Source organism: Peromyscus californicus, unplaced genomic scaffold (genome assembly GCF_007827085.1).
Source record: "Peromyscus californicus insignis strain IS unplaced genomic scaffold, ASM782708v3 Scaffold_7__1_contigs__length_154581171, whole genome shotgun sequence".
Classification (NCBI taxonomy): Eukaryota; Metazoa; Chordata; class Mammalia; order Rodentia; family Cricetidae; genus Peromyscus; species Peromyscus californicus.
Genome location: NW_026294595.1, coordinates 13386019 through 13408502, shown reverse-complemented (window position 1 = coordinate 13408502; position 22484 = coordinate 13386019). Strand labels below are relative to the sequence as shown.

The 22484-nt window shown below is 47.0% G+C and overlaps 1 protein-coding gene across 1 annotated transcript; it reads left to right on the top strand.

The window, feature by feature from the left end:
* Nucleotides 1–965: 965 nt before the first annotated feature.
* Nucleotides 966–21778, top strand: LOC128102710 (histo-blood group ABO system transferase 1-like). Its single transcript, XM_052726721.1, has 7 exons — nucleotides 966–1174; nucleotides 10320–10463; nucleotides 11057–11113; nucleotides 12471–12518; nucleotides 13858–13893; nucleotides 14384–14518; nucleotides 21088–21778. Exons 1-7 carry the CDS (start codon nucleotides 966–968, stop codon nucleotides 21776–21778), a joined length of 1320 nt encoding a protein of 439 aa, XP_052582681.1.
* The last annotated feature ends 706 nt before the right edge of the window (nucleotides 21779–22484 follow it).

The following is a 22484-nucleotide window of genomic DNA, read 5'->3' as shown; positions in this document are numbered from 1 at the left end:
TGGAGGGCATTGAAGAGAGGCACAAAGAAAGCAGTGGGAGGCACTGAAGGAGGAGTTAGTGAAGTTGAGGAGAGAGTTTGTTGGTGACCTTGACCTAAGTGAGGGTTTGGCCATGAGTGTGTGTGTGTGTGTGTGTGTGTGTGTGTGTGTGTGTGTGTGTGTGTGTGTGTGCTGGAAAGGAGATGGCTTGGGTTTAGTTATGTCTTGTAATTGTGAGTGTAGGATTTATTTAGAGTGTTTGATGTTTGAGGATGTCTGGATAGTTAATGAATTTAGGAGAGTCAATTGGCAGTGGATGTTTGGCAATTATTTGGGCAGATGAAAAGTAGAAATGTGAAAAGAGATAAGATTTGTGGGGAATGGGTGAACTTGAGATAATAGGCACCAGAGAGTGAAAATAAATACGCAAAGTGGGAGGTGGGGGGCGTTAAGAGGGTATCTGGTGTTGAAGGAGACTTAGGTATGTTATCTGGGTTATGCAGTAGGGTGGTCTGGAGGAAAGCGGAATGAGTCATAAAAGTGTGACGAGTGATAAAAGTGGGGTGAAAGGGCAGCTTGTCAGGCTGTCATGTCAGCACAATTATAGTCTTTACTGGAAATAGAGGAGTCAGTCTGATGTGGCCATCGGATAGGAGGGAGCTGTCGTCATATAAAAAGTGTGGAAAGATGTAGCTAGAGGACCCTCTGTGTATGAGAGGGATGGGGTAGGAGGTCTCATGGGAAGGGAGAGAAGACATTGGTTTGTTTTGGTTGTTGGTTGTTATGGAGCTTGGAGAGGCTGAGCTGGGGCCACTTGTGCGTAGACTCATCTGCACCAGGTCGGGTTGGACTGGGCCTTGCAGAGTGGGCAGGGCCAACAAGGGAGTGAGTGTGCTGGGCTGCAGAGGGGCAGGAGAAGGAGGGGGGCTGTTGGAGCTTTACCAGAGCTCAGGTGGGCTGAAAGGAAGGGGGAGGCTTTGTCAGCTATGGGCAGTGGAGACTATAACAGTGGCCACCATAGCTCGGTCCTGAGGTGCGTGGACTGTGTCATCCGTGCCTATGCTGAAACTGAAGGCTCAGGTGGGCGCCACAGCAGCATGGGCTGTATGGCAGGGGGCAGGGCTGGCTGCATGGGCAGTGTAGCAGCTGGTGGACACAGAGTGCCTGTCAGTCAGTATTCCTGCAGTGTGGAGGGGTAAATAAGACATGAGATGGAGTAAAGGCTTACAAAAGGGTTTGGAAAAGTTCAGAGTCTACAAGCTGCACAGAGGACTCACAGCAGACAGAAGGGAAAGCAGAGGCACCTCAGGTCCAGAGTTATTGCTGGGTGCTAAAGAGTACCACTAATAATGAGGGTTTTTTTTTTGTGTGTGTGGAGAAAGAATGTCCATTTTCTGTGAAGGCCAGTGAGCCAAAATCAAGAGATAGAGTGTCCTCATGTCTCTCAAAAGGTGAAGAACAGAGATCGCTGGTAGGGTGGGTGTAAGTATTACAGCTCTGAGGGGAAAGGTATCTTGACAGTTGAGAGCCAAATAATACCACAAAGTCACACTGCACAACAAACCTCACATAAGAGATTTATTGGTATGGAAATACCCAGGCGGGTGCTGCCTCTGCTCGGGCAAGAAGGAACAGAGAACTGAGCAAAGGACACGGCTTATATAGCATTCTTGGAGGGTAGAGCTTTTGAAGGTGGAGATTTCCAGGGTGGGGATTGGTGGGATTTCAAGTCCAGAGCTTGAGCTTTTTACTCTGTAAGGTGGGGGCTGGGTCTGGCTGTTAGGGCAGTTAAAGTATTTTCTGGGCGGAACCTGGCTGTTGGAGGTCCTCAGGGGAGGGGCCTGGCCACTCTTGTCCCTTGAGGGGCTTACAGAGGTGGTCATCACCCAGGCTCTGTCTCCAAGAGAGTGACCTCAATGTGTCTGAGCAACAATCTTGGCCCTATCTACAGGGTTATCAGAGGGGGAAAGGCTCTGGAGTTTGGCAGTGCAACCACCAAAAGTGAAGGGAAGCATGCCAACCACACCAAACTGAACAGAATGTGCTTTTGGGAAGTGTGGGAATGTAAGGAGTTTAGGGGGAAACTCACCAGCTAGACACTGTTGGATGGAGAAGGCCGGTGGCTGAAGGTCTGAATGTGCAGGAACTGGTCTAAGGGGGGCAGGGTTCCTGTAGGCTGATACCCAAGTCACAGCACCATGTGAAGGGATCTGTACAGATTCAGAACCCCCAAGACCAAGTTCTCAGCACAGAGGAGATCTATTTGTTTCAGAGGGACAGAGGGCAGAAATAAGAGACAAAGACAGGAGACAGAAGGAAAGGGAGAAAGGGAAGGGAACAAGGAAGAGGGGGCAGGGGTATTTGTCCTGGGGTTGGGGAGGACTGCCTCTAGACAGAGAGGAGACACACATGACCCTAGGCAAATGGTGACTTATAAAGGTAAAAGGGGAAATCCCATGTTAGGATGAGTTGTTTAAATTGGACATGCTAACTGTAGGGTGAAAAGGGCCAAGGAAAAACACCCTGACTTGACCCCAGGACCAGGGCTTGAAATCACAACAATCCTTGACCTCTCCACAGAGTCAGGCTGCAAAATCCCACCAATCCCTGAGGTCCTTGAGCATGAAATGCCACCAATCTCCTAGTTTGCCCCATAATCAGACTACCAAAATCCACCATTCTCACTCCACCCTGGAAAGCCCCATCTCCCAAGAAATCCTATATAAGGTCTGTACCCTGTTCAGTTTGCTGCTGTTTCTCATCTGAGGCAGCCACCCTGTTGGATTCTTTCTTCCTGATAAATCCCTTGAGTGAGGTTTGTTGTGTGGTGTGACATTTTTGCTGGAGCCCAAGTGTAACAACTTTCACCAGAGCAGAGTGGAACCAAGCAGAACTGGAACACTTTCACTGGAGAAACTTCCCTAGCAGAGCAGAGTTGTTGCTGGAACAGAGCTGTAACACTTGCGTTGGGGAAACCTCTCCCTGGAGCAGGATGCAAGCTGCTAGCTTATGGTGACTTTGTGGTATTCCTTGGGTCCTGACTGCCAGGATACCATTCCTTCTGTGCTGCAATACTTACACTAACTAACTAGATGAGCCAAAGGGGGCTTTTGATTGTTGGATTTTAATACTTTGATAGCTGGACCTTGGTAGTCAGCATCAGGAAGAGGAAGTAGCCAAATAAGGGAATAGACCTTGGTGGCTAGCTTTAGGAATGTAATGTAACAGGGTTTTTTTTTTTTTCTTTTTTTATCAAGACAGAGGGAATGGGGGAGAAGGGCAAGGCTTGCCAGAGCCCTGTTTGCCATGCTCAGGCTGGGTAGAGTTCCTTCATCCATAGTCTCACTGGCCTTGTTGGAGGACAGAGGTCAGAGGTCTTGGACTATCACACAGGACAACATTGCCTCTTTAGCTGCTGCACAGGATAGCATATGCCTTCAGCTACCAGACTCAGGAGGTCTTAGAAATTTTCCTGTAGATGAGGACATGGGAACACTGACATATTTTGGTGAGGCAGAGTAGAGAAGTCGACCAGTATCCACAGTTTAGGCAGGGCCCTGGTGGTGGGCCAGGAACGGGGACATTTCTTTGCCTACTGGTTAGGGTAACCATAATACAGGTGGAGTTGTCTGAGCCCCACGCTTTGGCAATCCTGGAGTAGCCTCTTGGAGCTGGTATTTCTGTCTATGCTGAAAGCTTTTTTTCATTAAATACTTTAAATGCCATATTCAGCAGACCTCTGAAGAGTTTGAGGACCATGTATTAAGTATGCCTGATTTTAAATAAACTTTACTCATTTTTAGTTACTTGTTTTAGGCTTAACCTTGAAAACATATACAGGAAGCTAAATCAAGCTTGTAAATGACTTACATTTGTACTTAGCATGACTGGGAACATAGTTCTGAGCATAAAAGAATTTGATCATTTATAAAGGATACTGAGCATTAACTTGCATGTCTTAGTTATCTTTAACAGTTTACAAGTTAGTGCCTTTATTTAAAGATTAAGATTTTACAGTTTTATCCCTGTTAGTTTGATTTTAATATGCCTATAAGACCCTATAGTCTCAACTTACACCCATAACCTCATAGAGTGACTCCAGTTTTTGTTTCCAGGAATAAGTCATCTATCATTCTATGCTGGATGGGTGGTGCTGGATAGATGATGGAACCTCTTAGGGCAAAGCATAGGATGAAATAAAAAACCTGATTTATATAATATGGAGTGACTCAGAGCAGGACACACCTGATTCCAACAACCACAGTGTTAGTGTTGATTCAGTCTTTGGATTGGGAGAGAGTTAGTTGCTCTTTTTTTTTTTTTTTTTTTTTTTTTTTTTTTTTTTTTTTTTGCTATGGAAAGACAGGTTTGGAGAGACACCATGAGAAGGGTGAATGGAGTTGGGGTAATTTAACTGCAACCCCTGCTTCTGTCATTGGGAATGCTTTCCTGGGATGTTCTCTGTCCTTTCTTTATCCCCCTACCACTGTCCTTCTATTGTTACCTTTTCCTTCCCAACAAATGTTAACGGTTACTATATACTAAAACACACAGTGTATACAATTGGGTGACTTTGACCCCTGTGACACAGTCTCTAGTCAAGATAAGGAGTAGGCCAGTTCCAAGTTCCTTCTGCCCTTGGGCTGCATTGTTGTCCTCAGGTCAGAGACTCGTCATTTCACTTGTTCTGGAACCCTCAGAGGACCTGGAACTCTTCAGTGGGTGTCCATACCCTTGAGGCCCCAGTTCAGGATCTGGTCCACGCCTGGACCTGAGACAGATGTCTTGAAGATTAAAAATGTTCAGGTTTTTTGAGGAACTTGGCGAATTAGTGCCTGTTCTTAGGCTACCTACATTATTAAGTCTCTATTCATCCACCCAGTGAAATTTGTTGAACAGTGGTAGGTATCATCAAGCTAGGTACCAGAAAGTTTGCCTGTCACAGTGAGCAGGATTAAAAGGTAGGCTTAGAGATATGAGTCTCCATATAAGTAAGTGAGAGGCCTGGTGTGTGCAAATCTGGGAACCAGTGTGTCATGAGAAGAGCTAGTGCAGGGCAGGTCCAGCCCCAGAAGCTGGTGCAGAGTGCTGGGAGGTATAAAGGGCTCCCACCAAACAATATAAGCCTGGAGATTAGACACAGTGGTGGCTGGTGAGCTTGCTGGGCATGGCTGCTGTGTGGAACTGCTTCTTAGAAAGTGCTGGCTCCTAGAGAACCGACCAGCCAGGAGTTCTGGCAAGTGCCTGCATGCTGTGTCTTCCTCTGTGCCATGGGTCTCCCCAGTGCTTGACAAGATGGTTTATTGAACATCTTGGCAATGATCATGCCCTGAGGTGACTTGCTTGTCCAGAGCCTGGCTAAATGTGCTTACCATCTCTTCATTCCATGTAGAAAAAGTGATCCATGCTTGCTGCTACCTAAACAAAACAACACAACAGCACAGCCCTGGATGAGTCTACAACTCACAGTAACCCAGCTGTTCCTGTGGTTTTGGTTTGTGCATCCCTAAGAGCAAGCATTGCTGAGCAGCATGTGTTTCTTGGGTAAAATGCCTGATGCCTGATAATATTTTTTTTTCCTTTTAAAGAAGTTAAGGTATTACTGTTGGTATGTTTTTAGTTTTGACAGTTCTACACACACACACACACACACACAGAGAGAGAGAGAGAGAGAGAGAGAGAGAGAGAGAGAGAGAGAGAGAGAGAGAGAAAGAGTTTGAGACAGGGCCTCTCTGTGTAGTCCTAGCTTTTCTGGGACTTGCTAAGTAGACCAGGCTGACCCTTAACTCATAGAGATCTATAGGCTTCTAACTCCTGAATTTTGGAATTAACGGCCTAGACTACCATGCCCAGCTCTTCATATATTCTAAATACATATAAGGTGTGCATGAAAGCAGATATATTACTTAGGTATCCTTCCTGTCCACCTACAGTGTATCTTGTTCCTGGAGTCTGAACATTCCAAGTCCTTATTGATTGCAATTACCTTCCCCCTCTCTGATGATGCGTCTGGGGTCACAGGGGCATCTTGGCTTCAATCAGTGTTAAAGAGATGCAGACTCATGTTTTCTTCTGAGCCTTTTCTATTTGTGTTGATGCTCTTCTTTCATTTTGGTTTTAGACGTTAGTCAGTATCCTATCAGCTAAAGTTTTCCTGATTTTATTAGTTTTTTCCAAGAATTAAGCTTTGGTGTTTTTTTATTATTTTATCTTTGTTTCTTTCTGGTTTGCTGAGTTCTGCTCTAATCTTTACTGGCTGCTTCCTTCCACTTATTGCAGGGTGTCCACCATAGAAGACTGCTCAGAAATGGGTTTAAGCCAATGGAAGTTCTTTATTAGCCAGCAGGCAACTACTCTGGGTGTCTGAGATTCTAGTATAGTACCAATCCTATGCCAGGCTGAACTTTTAGGCACAAAAACCATGTTCTGGACTGACATCCTTCAGTGAACAAGAACAATTAGGCCGTAGTGGAACTACAGAAGTCAAAGTGAAAGGCTAGTACATTTAGAGACTTTCCCAGAACTACGGACTTTGATGGGTTAGGTCTTTGTTTTGGGTTTGGCAGATGGTGTTGTGTATGTGCTGAGTTTTATGACTTGAATGGTTCTTCCATCATGGAGTCAGTTGTGCTAAGGTCTGGGAACCTGTTACACTACTCATTTGGGACTTAATTTTCTTCTATTTCTGTTTGTAGTGGCATCAGACTGGAGCTTATATGTTCTTTGGAGACTTTTTTGTCTTCTTGATCCTAAGTCTTTGTCCCGCTTAGACTGTTAACTGGGCTCTAGCCATCCACATCCATTTTTCCTTTGTCTGCATCCATTTTCACTTTCTTTGTTCATTTCACCATAAATATTTACCTGTTGTCTCAGTGTCATGAATGTTTATATACATATATTGCACTGTGTTATTACTGCTTTTCAAATCTACTTCTTTTAAGTTCAATAGAACAAATTAGGAAAAACATATCCCTTGAGTCTTAACTTGTGAACCCACTGTTTGCTTGCTTGGGTTTCTTCTCTTCAGGTCCTGACTGTTCCTTCCCCTCTCTGTGGTGTGGCCTCAGTTTCCCCTGATCCTTTGTAGTTCTGTATTCCTGTCTCATCTCTTTACATGTTATAGGCTCAGCAAGGTTGAGTCAGCTGAACAAGGTTTCAGGAACAAAGGCAATGTCTAAATTGGTTTTATTACTAAAATATGTTTAAGAATCCATTAAATATCAAAATAAAAGCACTGTTTTCAGTACCATCTAAAAACATGAAGTACTTAGCTACAGATTTATCCCATTTGCACTAAAGCCCATACAGTTAAATATTGCTTACAGAAATGAAGACATAGGTAGCAATGAATGAATGGGAAGACTAGCTGCTAAGCTGTCCTCTGCCTAAGCTGGTGGTTGAAGTGTACATAATGCTAAGTAAAATTCCAGAAGAATTTTTATAGAAATCAACAAGATGATTAAAAAATTTCAATGGAAAATCTGGGCTTGGGGATTTAGCTCAGAGGTAGAGCGCTTGCCTAGCAAGCGTAAGGCCCTGGGTTCAGTCCTCAGCTCCAAAAAAAAAAAAAAAGAAAAAGAAAAAAATTCAATGGAAATCGAAAGGTCACAGAATAGCTAGAACAGTTTCAAAAAATAAAAACACAGCGTGAGGACTTGCCCTCTCAAGGTGTGTTACACAGCACAGTTGTTAGTGTAGGTGGCAGTTAGGGTAGACCCACAGCTGCATGACTGGATGTAGAGTCCAGAAATGGATTCACATGTGTAACTATGTGTGTCTGTGTTTTTAAAAACTATTTAATTTTTATTATTTTAAAATACCTGAATATGCATGGGTATGTGCACAGGTTCCTGGGGAGGCCAGTGGGAAAAGCAGGTCCTCTTACAGCTAGAATTATAGGAGGTTGTGAGCTGCCCAGTGTGGGTGTTGGAAATTGAACTCTGTTCCTCTGAATGGCTGAGCCATCTCTCCACCTTGATTAAAAATATTTTTTCGGGAGGCTGGAGAGATGGCTCAGAGGTTAAGAGCACTGAGTGCTCTTCCAGAGGTCCTGAGTTCAATTCCCAGCAACCACATGGTGGCTCATAACCATCTGTAATGAGATCTGGTGCCCTCTTCTGGCCTGCAGTCACATATGCTGTATACATAATAAATAAATAAAAAAAAATATATTTTTTCCTTTTTTTAGATTTACTTTTTATTATTTAAGAATTTCATACATGCATAGATATGTTTTGATCAAATCTACCCTATATCCCTCCTCTATCCCTTCATCTCCTCCTCTCTTCCTCCCCACACATTTCCCTCACAACTTCTTGTGATTTTTTTTTAACCCACTGATTGCACTTAATGCCACCTGCATGTGCTTGGGTGTGGGGTCATCTACTGGAGCATGAGGAGCTTCTCAGAGGCTGCATTCCTAAAGACAATGGACTCTTCCCTCCCCAGCAGCTGAGAGTTACCAATAGCTCCTTAGATAGAAGTGGGACCTCATGAGCTGCCACCATCCGGGCTGGGACTTTGAGCCAGTGTTTTTAAACACACACACACACACACACACACACACACACACACACGCACGCACGCACACACACACACACACACACACACACACACACACACACACACACACACATGAACACCCAGGAGTGTGAGTACAGAGGCCAGAAGAAGGCACCAGGCAGGCATTCTCCTTTATCACTCTTTACCTGTTCCTTTGAGGTAAGGTCTCTCTCTGAAGCTGAGGCTCAGTTTCCTCAGTCAGGCTGGAAGTCAGCAAGCCTCTTTGATCCACCACCACCACCACCACCACCACCACCACCACCACCACCTCCACCATGACACTCACTCAAGAGTCCTGGTTACAGACTTTCATTCCTGGAATGCCTGTTGTGTTACATGGATACTGGGATCCCAACTCAGATCCTCGTGATTGCGTAGCAAGTGTGCTTAATTCCTGAGCAATCTTTCCAGCTCCCACCACGTAATTTCTGATGAATGCTAGAATGATGTGACAGGAAGATGTATTTTCTAAATGGCTGGAACTATTGGGGCATTTAAAAAAAAAGCAATAAAAAATAAAATCCACTCATGACCCTGTGGTGACTCTTGACAGCATCGTGTTATGTAAACAGCCAGGCTGAGGACACATGTGTTTCCTGACTCCTATGTAGATGAGGAGGGGAATGTGGGGGCATACACAGCAAGGGGGGTTCCTTGTTCAAACATTATCAAATAATATCTAAAATGGAAATATTTTATTAGATATAAATTATACCTCAGAATAAGATTTTTAGGGTTGTTGGTGGCACATGCCCTTAATCCCAGCACTCAGGAGGCAGAGGCAGGTAGATCTCTAAGTTCGAGGCCAGCCTGGTCTATAGAGCAATTCCAGGACAGCCAAGGCTACACAGAGAAACACTGTCTCAAAAAAAAACCAAGAAATAAAAACTAAGATAAATACATACAATTAATTAAATAAATAAAATAAACAGAGTACCACATCAAGTGGTTCAGAGGGGAAAGTAATGGACTGGGACGGGAGAGGTAAGCCTTTTTAGATAGAAACCTTTAGGAACAAACACAGTGTGTGAGTGTGGGAGTGCATGTGAGGGTCAGAGGACAACCGTGGGTGTCAGTCCTTGCCTTTCACCTTGTTGAGACAGGGTCTCTATGTTGTTCCTCCCTGTGTGCAGGCTAGCTGGCCTGTGACTCTCCAGGGACCTCCATCTTCTCCTCCCATCTCCTCACAGGAGTGCTGGGATTTCACATGACTGGATTTACATAGGCTCTGGGATCTGAACTGAGGTCCTCATGCTTGTGTGGCTGTGACAAAAGCCTTACCCACTGAACTCTTTCTCCAGAGCCCACATATGAGTCTATTTAGATATGTGTCTTTTAGGACTATTTGAACTTGATTGTGAGAATACATAACTTCTAGAGACATGAAAATCACCTGAGGCATTAGGGGCATAGTCCAGTGGTGGAGCACTTACCTAACACTCATCAGCCCTGGGTTTCAGCCCCAGCATGAGAAAATGTCACTAGAACAGACCAATTGCTGTCCCTGTGGGTGTGAGCATACAGGGGCCAGAGGGGAGCAGTGACCCTGAAGTATTCATTTTGGTTCATTTCAGTTTACCACAGGAAGGGGTGCTCAGTGGCATGAGGACTTGGGGGCCCACGGGGACCTTGAGATCCCAAGGGAGCAGCTGGAGTCCTGAGCAGGAAGTGAGCAACCTTCTTTACCTTCTGAGTGCTCAGTGGGGCTGCAGCTCCAGCTGGGATTGGGGCTGAGATAGGGCACAGTGGTGGCTGCAGTGCTCTGGATGACCTCTGAGTCTCAGGAGAGGCCTGGAGGGGAGTCAGGTCAGGAAGGGGGTGAGTAACTGGATCCTGTGCTGCTGTTTTTCAGGAAGACCAAAATGCTACTCACTTCACCTCGGAATCCTTCCCCTCACAGTGGTTGCCTTGGTCTTCTTTGGGTAAGAATCCAGACTGGTGAGGAACAGCTCCTGAGACCCTGATGGGGACCCTGAGCCGTGAGCATCCCCACTACCACGGCAGTGACGAGGGTGCTCTTGGCCACTCACACAGTGGCATGTCCAGCTTTTGCTTGTCCCCATAGGGCAGGCTCGGTTGCAGGACAGATGTCTCCCTCTGATTCCACATATGGGGCTGGGTGCCCAGTCATTTGGCCCTAGCTGTGAGGGTGGACCTGGAGAAGGAGAGGAAGGCAGGCCTGGAGGATGGACTGCAGCCCTCTCTAGATGCAGACGGTTTGTGAACACTCACAGAGTAAAGACACTGCCATGTCTACTGAGGCTTCTGCAGACTCAGCCAGGCAGTAGTCCCTGATGCTGTCTTGGGCTGTCTGCAGCTGCTTCAGGTGTCCAGATGCAGGCCTTGTCCCCAGGGCCCTTCTTGCCACCTCTTCTTCCAGCAGGGTGAGCTTGCTTAGTCCTGTCACCTGGCCCTGCATCCCCACTGGGAACGTCTGTGCTCACTGTGTACAGTGGTGCATTTTGGAGGGAGGGACAGCCAGCCAGTCTCAAGTCTGTGTACATCCTTTCCACAGCTATGGGTTCCTGAGCCACAGAAGCCAGATATTGGGAGACCCAGGACCTGTGACAAGGTGAGTGGATTTTTTTTTTGTGTGTGTGTGTATGTGTGTGTGATGTTTCCATGTGTGTGTGTGTCAAATGTGTGTATGTCTGTGCATGGGGGATGTGTTACTGGCTAGATGAACATTCTGTTTCATGATGCCTTGTGGCCTCTGCCTGTACCTCTACATGGATGGGTCTAGTCCTACCCTAGGCTACATAGAGAAACCTCAGCTGTCACCTGTTGTCTCTAAAGTGTATGTGTGTGTTCCGGGAACACTGTTGTCTTCTCTGGCTTTAGCCTCATCCTCCCTTCCGTACCTGCCTGGGTAGCCCCAAGAACAGTTTCTGTTCCATACCCACCTCCCCAACAGCCTGCTGAGTGCAAGGTCTTTGCATTCTACCTAGAGATGTAAGTTGGAGGTCCCTCCATCTCCACAGTCCCAGATCCTGTCAGTCTGCCTTTCGGGAAGGCATCTCTTGGCTCTGCTTTCCTGGACCTGCTGCGACCTTGCATCAGCCACATGCCTGTTCTTCTGTCTCAGCTCTATTTTCCTTACAGTAGCTAATGATCCTTCAGCACAGAAGGTAGGAGGCTTTCTGAAATCAGATCCTGCCTGCTGACCCTACCCAGCAGCCTGCTTTTCTGCATTCCTGCACAGCCATGCATGTCCTTGAGTGGGGCTGGCCTTGATCTTTGTCTATGCTGTGCTTCCCACTAGACTACACTGCCTCCACCTGCTCTTTGTTCCCACCAGTTCCCTCTTGTGTCAGTTTTCCACTGCTGCAGAGCACTCTGTCCCCCCCCTCATTGTGTTGGGAGGCAGTCACACCTTTGATGACTCTCTCCAGAGCTCCCTGGGGTCGCTGTGCAGAACTTGGTGGGTCTCCCTTGAGGTCTCTCACATTTCTAGTGGTTGAGGGTAGCCCTCAGCTGAAGTGCCCGTCCCTGGGGCCTCCCTGTGTAGATTGAGCTTCCCCTATGCCTGGCTGGAAGGTTCTAGACCAGTGACCGTATTGCACGTTCCTGCTGCCTCAGTTTATCTCTTCAAGGACAGGAACAGGCTCCACTTCTTGATGGGAGGGGCTGGGAATCTTCTGTGTTCTGGAACTCCTTTTCTGCTCAGGGTCCACTAGGGAGTGGCTGGTCAGTGTAGGGCAGTGAACCTTGACCACAGTGTTTGACTTTTGAATCTGTGGTATGGCAATGCTTGATTTCATGTTGTTGGCATAGCGCATGGATTGATCATTATGGTGCTGTTCTTTAACTGTAGCAGACCTTACTGTATGCTCAGGCACCACTCTCCTTCCTCCAGGCTCTGTGTTTCCGACCCCTAAACCCCCCTGGTATCTCTGGTATAAACCTGTCTCCTGTGTTTCCTTCTACAGCATGACTGTCGGAGAGCTGGATGACCGGGAAGTTGTAACCCTGTCAAGGTATCCTGTCCTCACACGATGTCTACAGATCTGGGTTGAAAGGGTGTGGATGGAGGGCTGTGTGTGTGTGTGTGTGTGTGTGTGTGTGTGTGTGTGTGTAAGTATGGGCAGCTGGGAAGTCCGTTCCTGCACCTGGAGTGGAAAACATAGCCCTACACTTTGTGTTGACTAACTACATATCATTTGGCTTTTAAAGAGCCAGCCTGGCTCATCTGGTACAGAGCTGAGTTTACACCTACGCACCCCATTTCCATGTCAACATGCAAAACACATGAGTTTACCATCCTCACCATTTCAACAGCTCAGTGCATTAGGTACATTCATGCCGTGGTGCAGCTATCACTACTACCACCCATCTCCAGAATAGTCCATCTTGTAAACCATCGACCCCCCATTGCCCAGCTATATTGCGGGTCCTGGCACCCATCTTGCCTGCTCTATGTTGTTCTTCTGAGCGTGGCCACTCTGCAGTAGTGCCCCCCAGGAATGGGGTCCTGTAGGTTTTTTTTTTTTTTTTTTTTTTTTTTTTTTAATGTTGACTGGCCAGACTCACTTATCAAGGTGATGAGGTGTCTTCAAGCCTCATGCATGTGTAGAAATTTCCTGTCCTTTTTTTTAAATGCTCATTCACTGCCTTTAAAAAAATATTTATTTTGTTTTATGTGTTTTGCCTACATGTATGTCTGTGTACCATATTTGTGCCTGTGCCCAGAGAGTCCAGAAAAGGCCCTCAGGTGCCCTGGAACTGGAGTCACAGACAGTTGTGGGTCTCCATGCGGGTGCTGGGAACGGAATCCCGTTGTTCTGCCAGAGTAGCCAGTGCTCTTACCACTGAGCGTCTCTCCAGCCCTGCTCTCTGCTCCACAGGCCGGCTTAGAACGCAGCTTACTAGCAGAAGTGGCTCTTGTCCCTTGGGGCCTGACCTTTTGAGGGAACTTCACACTGATGTTGGGACTGGTCTCTGACCGAGACAGAGAGCCAGGACTCTGTGTGCCACCAGCTAAGGAGAGGACCAAGGCAGGCTGCAGGCCCAGGTCGGATGGTTGGCATCTTCCAGGGACAGACATGTTCAGTCTCATCCGGCTTGTGCATTAAAGTAGTCCTTAGATCTCCCAGCCCTACGTAAGGGAGGGGTGTCATGATTTTCTCTCCCTACTTTATGTCAAGGGAGACTATGATCTTCCTGCTTTGGGTATCCTCTGCTCCCAGGGTCATGGATGTACACAGTGGCTTGGTTGCCACTGCTCATGCAGGTCTGTTTGCCTGGTGCACAGCTGCCAGTGACATGCATTCCAGGGACTTTCCTGTCACCTTGAGTTCTGGTGCTGTCTTTTTGCAGGATGGCCTATGCCCAGCCAAAGGTGCTAACACCCAGGTGAGTAGATTTGGTCAGTGCATGGGAAGTGCTGTAAAGGTACTAAAGGAGGATTTGTTTGCAGTAGGGGATAGATCAGCAGCACACCTGAGGCCTGGGCCAGTCTCCAGCACTGGAAAAACCAAACCCAGAAAAAACCAAAGACCTGATTATGATTCTCGTTGCCCTCAGTTCACAACCCTTTCAGAGTCTGAGGGTTGTCTGACTCAGGTCTGGAGCCCGGAGCATCTCCTGTCTATCATTTCCCATCTGGGATTGGCTCCTTGTTTCCTGTCTGTGTCATCAGTTTTCAGAGATGTGGTGGCTGCAGTGGCTGTAAACTCAGTTGTTTTTAATGGTTGGTGGAGTGGGGTGGGGGTAGTCAGTGAGAGCTGCTGCTGACTGGCCAGGCCCCACTGGGGAGGGTGGGCAGCCTTGGGGCAGCTGAGGGTGTGGAACCTGAGAAGGGCTCCTGCAGTCACATGTTGACTGTGGCTTTGTCCCCATGTAGTAGGAAAGATATTCTCGTCCTGACTCCTTGGCTGGCTCCCATCATCTGGGAGGGGACCTTCAACATCGACATTCTGAATGAACAGTTCAGGCTTCGTAACACCACAATTGGACTGACCGTGTTTGCCATCAAAAAGTAAGCAGTGGGTGCTGGAGGGATGGCTAGTGGGTAAAGCACTTGCTTCAGAGGACCTGAGTTTGATCTCTAACATCCATGTAAAGGCTGTGCATGGTGGCATGCCCCTGTCATCCCAGCACTGTGGGTGGATGGGAGAGTCAAGTGGATCGATGCAGCTTTCTGGACAGCATAGCCAAACAGTGAGCTTCAGAGTCAGAGAAGGGATCCTGTCCAAAGAACAAATAGGAATGACAGAAGAAGACAACTGAAGTCTACTTCTGGCCTCCACACAGACACACAGACAAGTAAACATGGATATGTACAATAGGCATGCACACACATGCACATATGTCTTGTATGATATAAAGGACCAGCCTTAATAATATACTTCTCAGGGACTCAGAAGGGAAACTACGAATGGCGAGAATTATTTTGGGGAAATGAATCTAAGTACACCAAGCTCTTTGTCTGTCTACTTTATTCCTCTAGGATAAAATCCTATCTACACTGTAAGGATTCTGTCTTTAATTACATAACCAGCCTGGGACAGCATCCCAGCCTAAAAAGCAGTAGGGCCTCTGTGCCTTCCCTCTTTCTTTCCGCTCTCTCTCCTTCTGTCTGCCTTCTCTCTCTCTCCCTCCTCTCTCTCTCTCTCCCTCCTCCTCTCTCTCTCTCTCTCTCTCTCTCTCTCTCTCTCTCTCTCTCTCTCTCTCTCCTTTTCTCCCTCTCTTCCTCTCTCCCTCTCTCTCCCAATAAAGCTCTAGAAAGGTAACCATGGCTCGTGACTCTCCTCCAGCACTCTCCTCCGTTGGCATGGCCACCGCGGGCGGCAGCCAGCTACGAGTGCCGCAGCGTAACCAACATACACAGCTACAATTCTCTACTCAAACCTAGTTCCTTTCTGTTTAATTCTCTCTATATTTATCTGCTGTCCCCTCTAAGTTCTATCTTAATTCTCTCATTTTAGTTCTGCCCCATCTAGGTTCTCATCCATCTATTCTTTCCCATCTTAGCTCCTCTCCCATCTCCTTCTTTCTCATCTTGTTCTTCCCCATCTGGTGCTTCTTCATCTTCCATCTTGTTCCTCTAGTACTCCCTTTTAGCTCTTCAATTTAGTTCTTCCCATCTAGTCTGTTCCTGTCCAGTTCTTACCCATCTAGTTCTTCCATTCCCTTTTTTTCCTCTCTCTCTCCTCCTCTTCATCTCCTTATTCTCTCAATTCTCTCTAAGTCTCTCAGGAATCTGGTTATAAACCCAAGCAGTAGCAATCCTCTCACAGAGCTAGATCACCAGGCTTGAATTCTTATGGGGTCATAAAGACAGTTAAGAATTTTCCTCAGGCAGTGACCACCAGGCTTTCTTTTACAGCCCAAAAGGGGAGTGGTAAAGGAGGAGGTCAATAGAGAGCTAATGATGGGTTAGTATATCAAGAAGGGAATTTATGTGCTTAATCTACATTCCTAGAAGTGTTTAGGTAAGAAATTAGGAGCCTGTTAGTAAGGTTGTAAGGAAGGAGGGTCTCACCCTAAATTGCACAAGAAATAAATCTATCCTCCTGACCTAGGGGACAGGTGTTGTTTCATTTGGCCTTGGATGCTTGATAGGCATTTTAGATAAATACACTGTTAGGAGTTCTAGGAAGAATGCATAGCATTACAAGGAAATCACTGTAGGAAACAGCTAATATACATACAAAAGCTAAAGTATCACCAAGACTTCTTAAGCCATGGCCTGACTTTGGAGAAGTCCTTGACTTTTCCAAGTCGTAGCTTTTGTGATAGCAGCTGAATTCCATTACGTTTTCCTGTGGCTTGCAGCACATACGCACACGTACAATGGTCAAGCTGGAGGCCAGGCACAACCGCTCCATGCTTGTATCTAGGATGCAGCAGGGGTGGGGTTGGTTCACTTTGCTGCCTTCCTGACATCTGCTGGGCTCACAGGTGAATGAAACCAGCTCTGCCACCTGCCAGAGCCCCAGACAAGCTGCCGTTCCCTCTGTGCTGCTAGCCATGTGCCATCTGCATCCCTCAGCACACACACACTTCAGGTGTGTATACTCATCCTCAGGGCTGCTGGTAAGGGTCAGAATGCCAGCAGAGCTGTGGCCACTGATGTGTGTACCAGGCTTTCTCTTTTGGACTACCAACTGTTATGCCCAGATCACGGGGACCCCCAAAAGACCACCACAGAGACCAAATCCCGCATGTAAAAGCAAAGAGTCTTTATTTCAAGCTCCAGAGCTTGGTCCCTCTGTCTGTCCGACACAGTGGTGAGAGCAGAGGGCCCTGAGCTCAGGTGGGGCAGAGTTTTTAATCATAGGAGAAGTTGGGGTGAGGAGATTTCCAGGATCCAGGACCCTGATTGGCTGATAATTGTTTGGGGTATCTATAAAACAAAAAATAGGTGTGTGCTAGACTCAAGGACATCTGGCCACCTTATCTAATGGTTGGAATGTTTGGGATGTCAGGTACTTCCTCACCCCTGGGTCGATCCCTGGGTGGTATCAGCTTAAGGCTTTTCCTGGATCTGGGTGTTGCCTGCCAATAAGCCTGTCACAGAAGCTGTGTCTAGGCCCCTAAGCCTGTCATGGCTGCTATGTGGTCAAGCTATTTTGGGTCCCCTTCACACCAACCAGCTCTCAAATCATGACACAGAGACGTATTATTAGTTTTGAATAATTCTCAACCTTAGCTTACCTCTTGTTTTAATCTGTTTGTCTTTATCTACATTTTTGCCTTGGAGCATTTTTAACCTTTCTTTCTGTATATCTTACTGTGCTGTTGCTTGGCTTCTGGCCCTGGGCATGTCTCTCTCTTTCTCCCTAGTTCTTTCCTCCTCCTTCTCTTATTCTCTCCGCCCATCAGCCCCACTTACCTTCTTCTGCCTAGCTATTGGCTGCTCAGCTTTTTATTAGGCCAATCTGTGCCTTAGGCAGGCAAGGTAACACATGTAACAAATCTTACATAATTAAACAAAGGCATCATAAACAAATGTAACAGATATTTGCATAGTTAAAGTGATATTCCACAACAGATGTGTCTTGAGATGGAGGACAAGGTGGACAGCAAGGGTTGGGTCAAACCTTTAACCTCAGCCCTGGGGCAGGGAGTAGCAGACCCATGAGTAGCCTTGAGACTCTAGGTCAGGCTGACTTTAGGCCACAGACCAGAAACTTTCCCTGTGAAAGCCTGTGGGAAGCAGAACAGGGAAGCATTACAGTGTGGAAGGCTGTGGGAGTCTGAGAGATTTGTGCTGCCTGCATATGAGAAGTGGGGGGGCTTTATCCTTCCTTGCAGTACTGGGTGCAGAGCCAAGGGTAGCTCTGAGGCCTTTGTACCAATCAGACTTGAAAGAGGTTTGGGGCTCAGCTGGAGGGATCTTAGGCACCTTGAGAATGCCTGCAGCTCCTGTGGACAAAGGACTTCACAGTAACAAGACACAAACACTACCTTGTCTGGGTGCTGCTGGGTACATGATCAAGAGCCCTGCCCGGTGTGGGTAGGTGCTCTGTCTGTGGGAAGAAGGCCTCTGAGGGAACTAGGTGAGAGCCCCATGGGAAAACAGCCTGTTCATGACATTGAAGTAGGGAGGCTTGACACATGTGCCCTGTGATGGGATTCCCTGTTCCCATGGTGGGGGCACATAGTGGTCATGAATGGAGGAGCAGCCCTGAAGTAGGTGAAAACTTCTTGGGCTTTGAGATGACATAGAAGCTGGGGTAGAAGCTGTGGTGGTTTGAAAAAAAAAAAAATGGCCCCTAAAGTGAGTGGCACTATTAGCAGGTGTGGCCTTGTTGGAGGAAGTGTGTCACTGTGGTGGTAGGCTTTGAGGTCTCCTATGCTTGGAATACCACCAAGTGGCTCAGTTGACTTTCTGTTACCTGAAAGATGTAGGACTCTTGGTTCTAGCACCAAGTCTGCCTGCCATGTTCCCCACCATAATGATAATGGACTGAACCTCTGAAACTGTAAGCTGCCACCTCAATTAAACATTTTCCTTTATGAGTAGTTATGGTCATGGTGTCTCTTCACAGCAATAAAAACCATAACTAAGACAAAAGTTGGTGTCAGGGACTGGGGTATTGATAGGCCTGACCATGTTTCAGCTTGGAGTGATAAGGACTTTGGGAGTTCGGGTTAGGAAAGCAGTGGAATGCTTTAACAGCTGCTTAATGGGCCATACTATTAGGAGCATGGAAGACCGTGGTGCTGAATGTGATTTGATGAACTGTGAAGATCAAGATGTTTCAGAGGAGACGAATGTTAGTATGTGGCCTAGAGGCTGTTTTTGTGATATTTTGGTGAAGCAGCTGCCTTTTGCCCTTGTCCAAAGAGTCTGCCTGAGGCTAAAGTGAAGAGTTTTGGATTAATTCCATTGGCAGAAGAAATCTCAAAACAGCTTAGTATAGACTCTGTTGTGTGGTTATTAGTGTTAACTATAGTGAAGATATATAATGAAAAGGAGCAAACTGAGAAAGTAAAAGTACAAAATGTATACAATTTGAGGAGAAAAGCAGTACCAGGAAGTGGAATGGAGCTAAGCTTCTTGTTCAAGGAGATAAACAGATTAAGAAATGGAGAAAAGGGAGTGGTGACCTCAGGGGCAAGATCCCACTCAGCTAAGTTTCCAACTTGTGGAAAGAAACTAAAGAAAAGCTTAGAGCCAGGTGTGGTATTGCATGCCCTTAATCTCAGCACTGGGGAGGCAGAGGCTGGCAGATCTCTGAGTTTGAGGCCAGCCTGGTCTAGAGATCTAGTTTCCGGAGGGCCAAGTTTAGGCAGTAAAGGACAGGAAGCTGGTGAAGTTGTAGTTGAATGAGGGGGCCATGTTCTAGCCCCGGTAATCAGCAGAACTTGGCAGCTTTGGCCATGTGATTCTGGCTTTAGAGCTAAGGATAGAAAAAACAGATTATGGAATTTGCCTCTGCACCTAAAGAAAGCCGCTGAGGCCAGGCATGTGCCAAGGGTGTCCCTGAATGGAGGCCTAGTAGGGAGGCCATTTCATGAAGCTGTGAAGTTGAAGCCTGGATTGTTGTGGAGAGCACAAGATGTTCGAGATGTCAGAGTAGTAGGATACCTGCTAAGGAGAGCTGCTAACACAGAGTAGAACCAGTCCAGAAGAAAGAAGTTGAACAAAGCTGAACTGAATCAGATATCTGAAGAGCATTTTGACATCAGACATGGAGCTATAGAGTTTAGAGTTTGCCTAGCTGCTTTTCAGTCTTGCTTTGGTCTGGTATTTCCTCACTAGTCTCTCTTCTCTATGGTTTGGAATGGTAATATATAAACTGTGCCATTATATGTTAGAAGTATGTGATCTGTTTTTTTTTTTAAATTTTGATTTTATAGGAGATGACAGTTAAGAGACTGTTGTGAATCTCAGAAGAGACTTTGGACTTTGAAACAAATTGAGACTGTGATAGACTATGGGGATTTTTGAAATTGGACTGAATACATTTTTGCATTATGATGTGGCTACAAGCCTTTTGGGATCAGGAAGTGGAATGTGGTGGTTTGAAAAAAAAAATAACCCCTAAAGTGAGTGGCACTATTAGTGGGTATGGCTAGTGGATATGGCCTTGTTGGAAGAAGTGTGTCACTGTGGGGCAGGCTTTGAAGCTTCCTATGCCCAGAATACCTCTCAGTGTCTCAGTCGACTCCCTGTTATAGGACTCTCAGTCCCAGCACCAAGTCTGCCTGCCATGCTCCTCACTATGATGATAATGGACTGAACCTCTGAAACTGTAAGCTGCCACCTCAATTAAACATTTTTCCTTATAAGAGTTGCCATGGTCATGGTGTCTCTTTACAACAATAAAAACTCTAACTAAGATAGAAGCTTTTTGCCCCTGGACCAGAGGGTTTGGCTTAGGCTTGGCTTTCTTTCCAGGGTTCTTGTCTCCCCTTCCTTGCCTACTCTGTGAGACTGATTCTTGCTCTGGTGGAGTACATGGGGGAAGACTCTTAGAGACATGATTGAGTTACTGAGTGGTTGTCCACAGCACCTTCAAGCTTCTGAGGAGGAAAGTCTGAGATATAGAGACCCCTTCCATTCCTGAGACAAGGCCCTCTAGTGTGCCACAAAGGAGGGGTGCAGGTACCAGGCCCTTGAGGATCCATCAAGTTCCACCTGGGTTTAGAGAGTAGGGCCCTGTGAGCACAGGCTCTGCTCAGGACAATTCAAGGGTGTGCGGTGTGGAATGTCTTAGAATGGAGCTGACATTATTGGGGAGGGGATGACAGACACATGGAGAGTTGGCCTGCTTAGGAATGCCAAGACAAGAGATACCTGCAGGGCATCTGCCTGGAACTCCAGGTCTGGAGTTATCCCTGCTGCCTGGCTAAAACCTTCCAGGCCTCTACCTCAGCGTTCCTTGCTAAGATGTGGTGCTGATGTTGTACCCTTCTGCAGTAAAGGAGAGTGAGGTGAGGAACAGTCTGCAGACTGGTCAGGACAGCTGTACAGTGGGGATGCTACCACTTCAAGCCTCCAGGTAGCCATGGATTCTGCAGCCTGGGCCTGCCCTGGCAAGTCTTGCCCTAGCTGCACTAAGGCTCTCCATACCCCTTTGTCCTCCCTCACAGGTATGTGGTGTTCCTGAAGCTGTTCCTGGAGACAGCAGAGCAGCACTTCATGGTGGGACACAAGGTCACCTACTATGTCTTTACTGACCGTCCAGCTGACGTGCCGCAGGTGCCCCTGGGTGCAGGACGGAAGCTGGTGGTGCTAACTGTGCGCAACTACACCCGCTGGCAGGAAGTGTCCATGCACAGGATGGAGATGATCAGCCACTTCTCAGAGCGACGCTTTCTGCATGAGGTGGATTACCTGGTGTGTGCAGATGTGGACATGAAGTTCAGTGACCACGTGGGTGTGGAGATTCTCTCAGCACTCTTTGGTACCCTGCATCCTGGGTTCTACAGGAGCAGCCGAGAGGCCTTTACCTATGAGCGTCGGCCACAGTCCCAGGCCTACATCCCTCGGGATGAGGGTGACTTTTACTATGCAGGGGGCTTCTTTGGGGGCTCAGTGTTAGAGGTGTACCATCTCACCAAGGCCTGCCATAAGGCTATGGTACAGGACCAGGCCAATGGCATAGAGGCCGTATGGCATGATGAGAGCCATCTGAACAAGTACTTGCTATACCACAAGCCTACAAAGGTGTTGTCCCCAGAGTATGTATGGGACCAGCAGCTGCTGGGCTGGCCCTCCATCATGAAGAAGCTGAGATATGTGGCTGTGCCCAAGAACCATCAGGCAATCAGGAACCGATAGCTGAATTCCTATTGGGGAGGCCAGACCTATTCCAGGGACACTCCATTTCCGAAGTGTCACCCTCTACCCCACTCAGAGTCCAGCACACAGTATCACTTGGCTCACCACACACTTAGCCCTTGGAGTGACAGCTGCCTTCAGCTCCCACTGTGTCCCTAATCTCCTATTCAGTGAGATGGTAGCCAGAGCCTTCAGAATATGAGAGAAACTCTGTCATGCAGTTACCTGAAGGCCTGAGCATCCTCACACAGTCATGTGCCTTCCTCTGCTGGGAGGCTTGACAGATGGCCAGTGCCCTTAGGAATAGGCAGAGGGCAGGGAGCGTCACAGCCTGCAGGCTGCAGAGGTGCTTAGCTCCTGTTCAGCCCAAGTTGGCAGATCAGCACCCTGTGACCATCACCTTTGCTCATTTTTGGTTCATTTGTGAATAACTAGTTATCCATTCTGGGAATAAATGTATTTCTAGATGATATAGGAGGTTTTTCATTTTCCTTTCCTTTTTTGAGGTACTTAGGATTGAACCCAGGGCCTCATGAGTGCTAGTCAGACATGCTGCCACTGAAGTTCGGGCTTTCTCCTAGAGACACATGACTGAACTCGCTGAGTGTTAGGTCCACTACATTGTCTTTATACTCTGCTTTCCATTTGAAATTTCCAATATAAAGAGGTTGTTTGGCAGGTCACTCAATTTCTGCTTTAACACCTG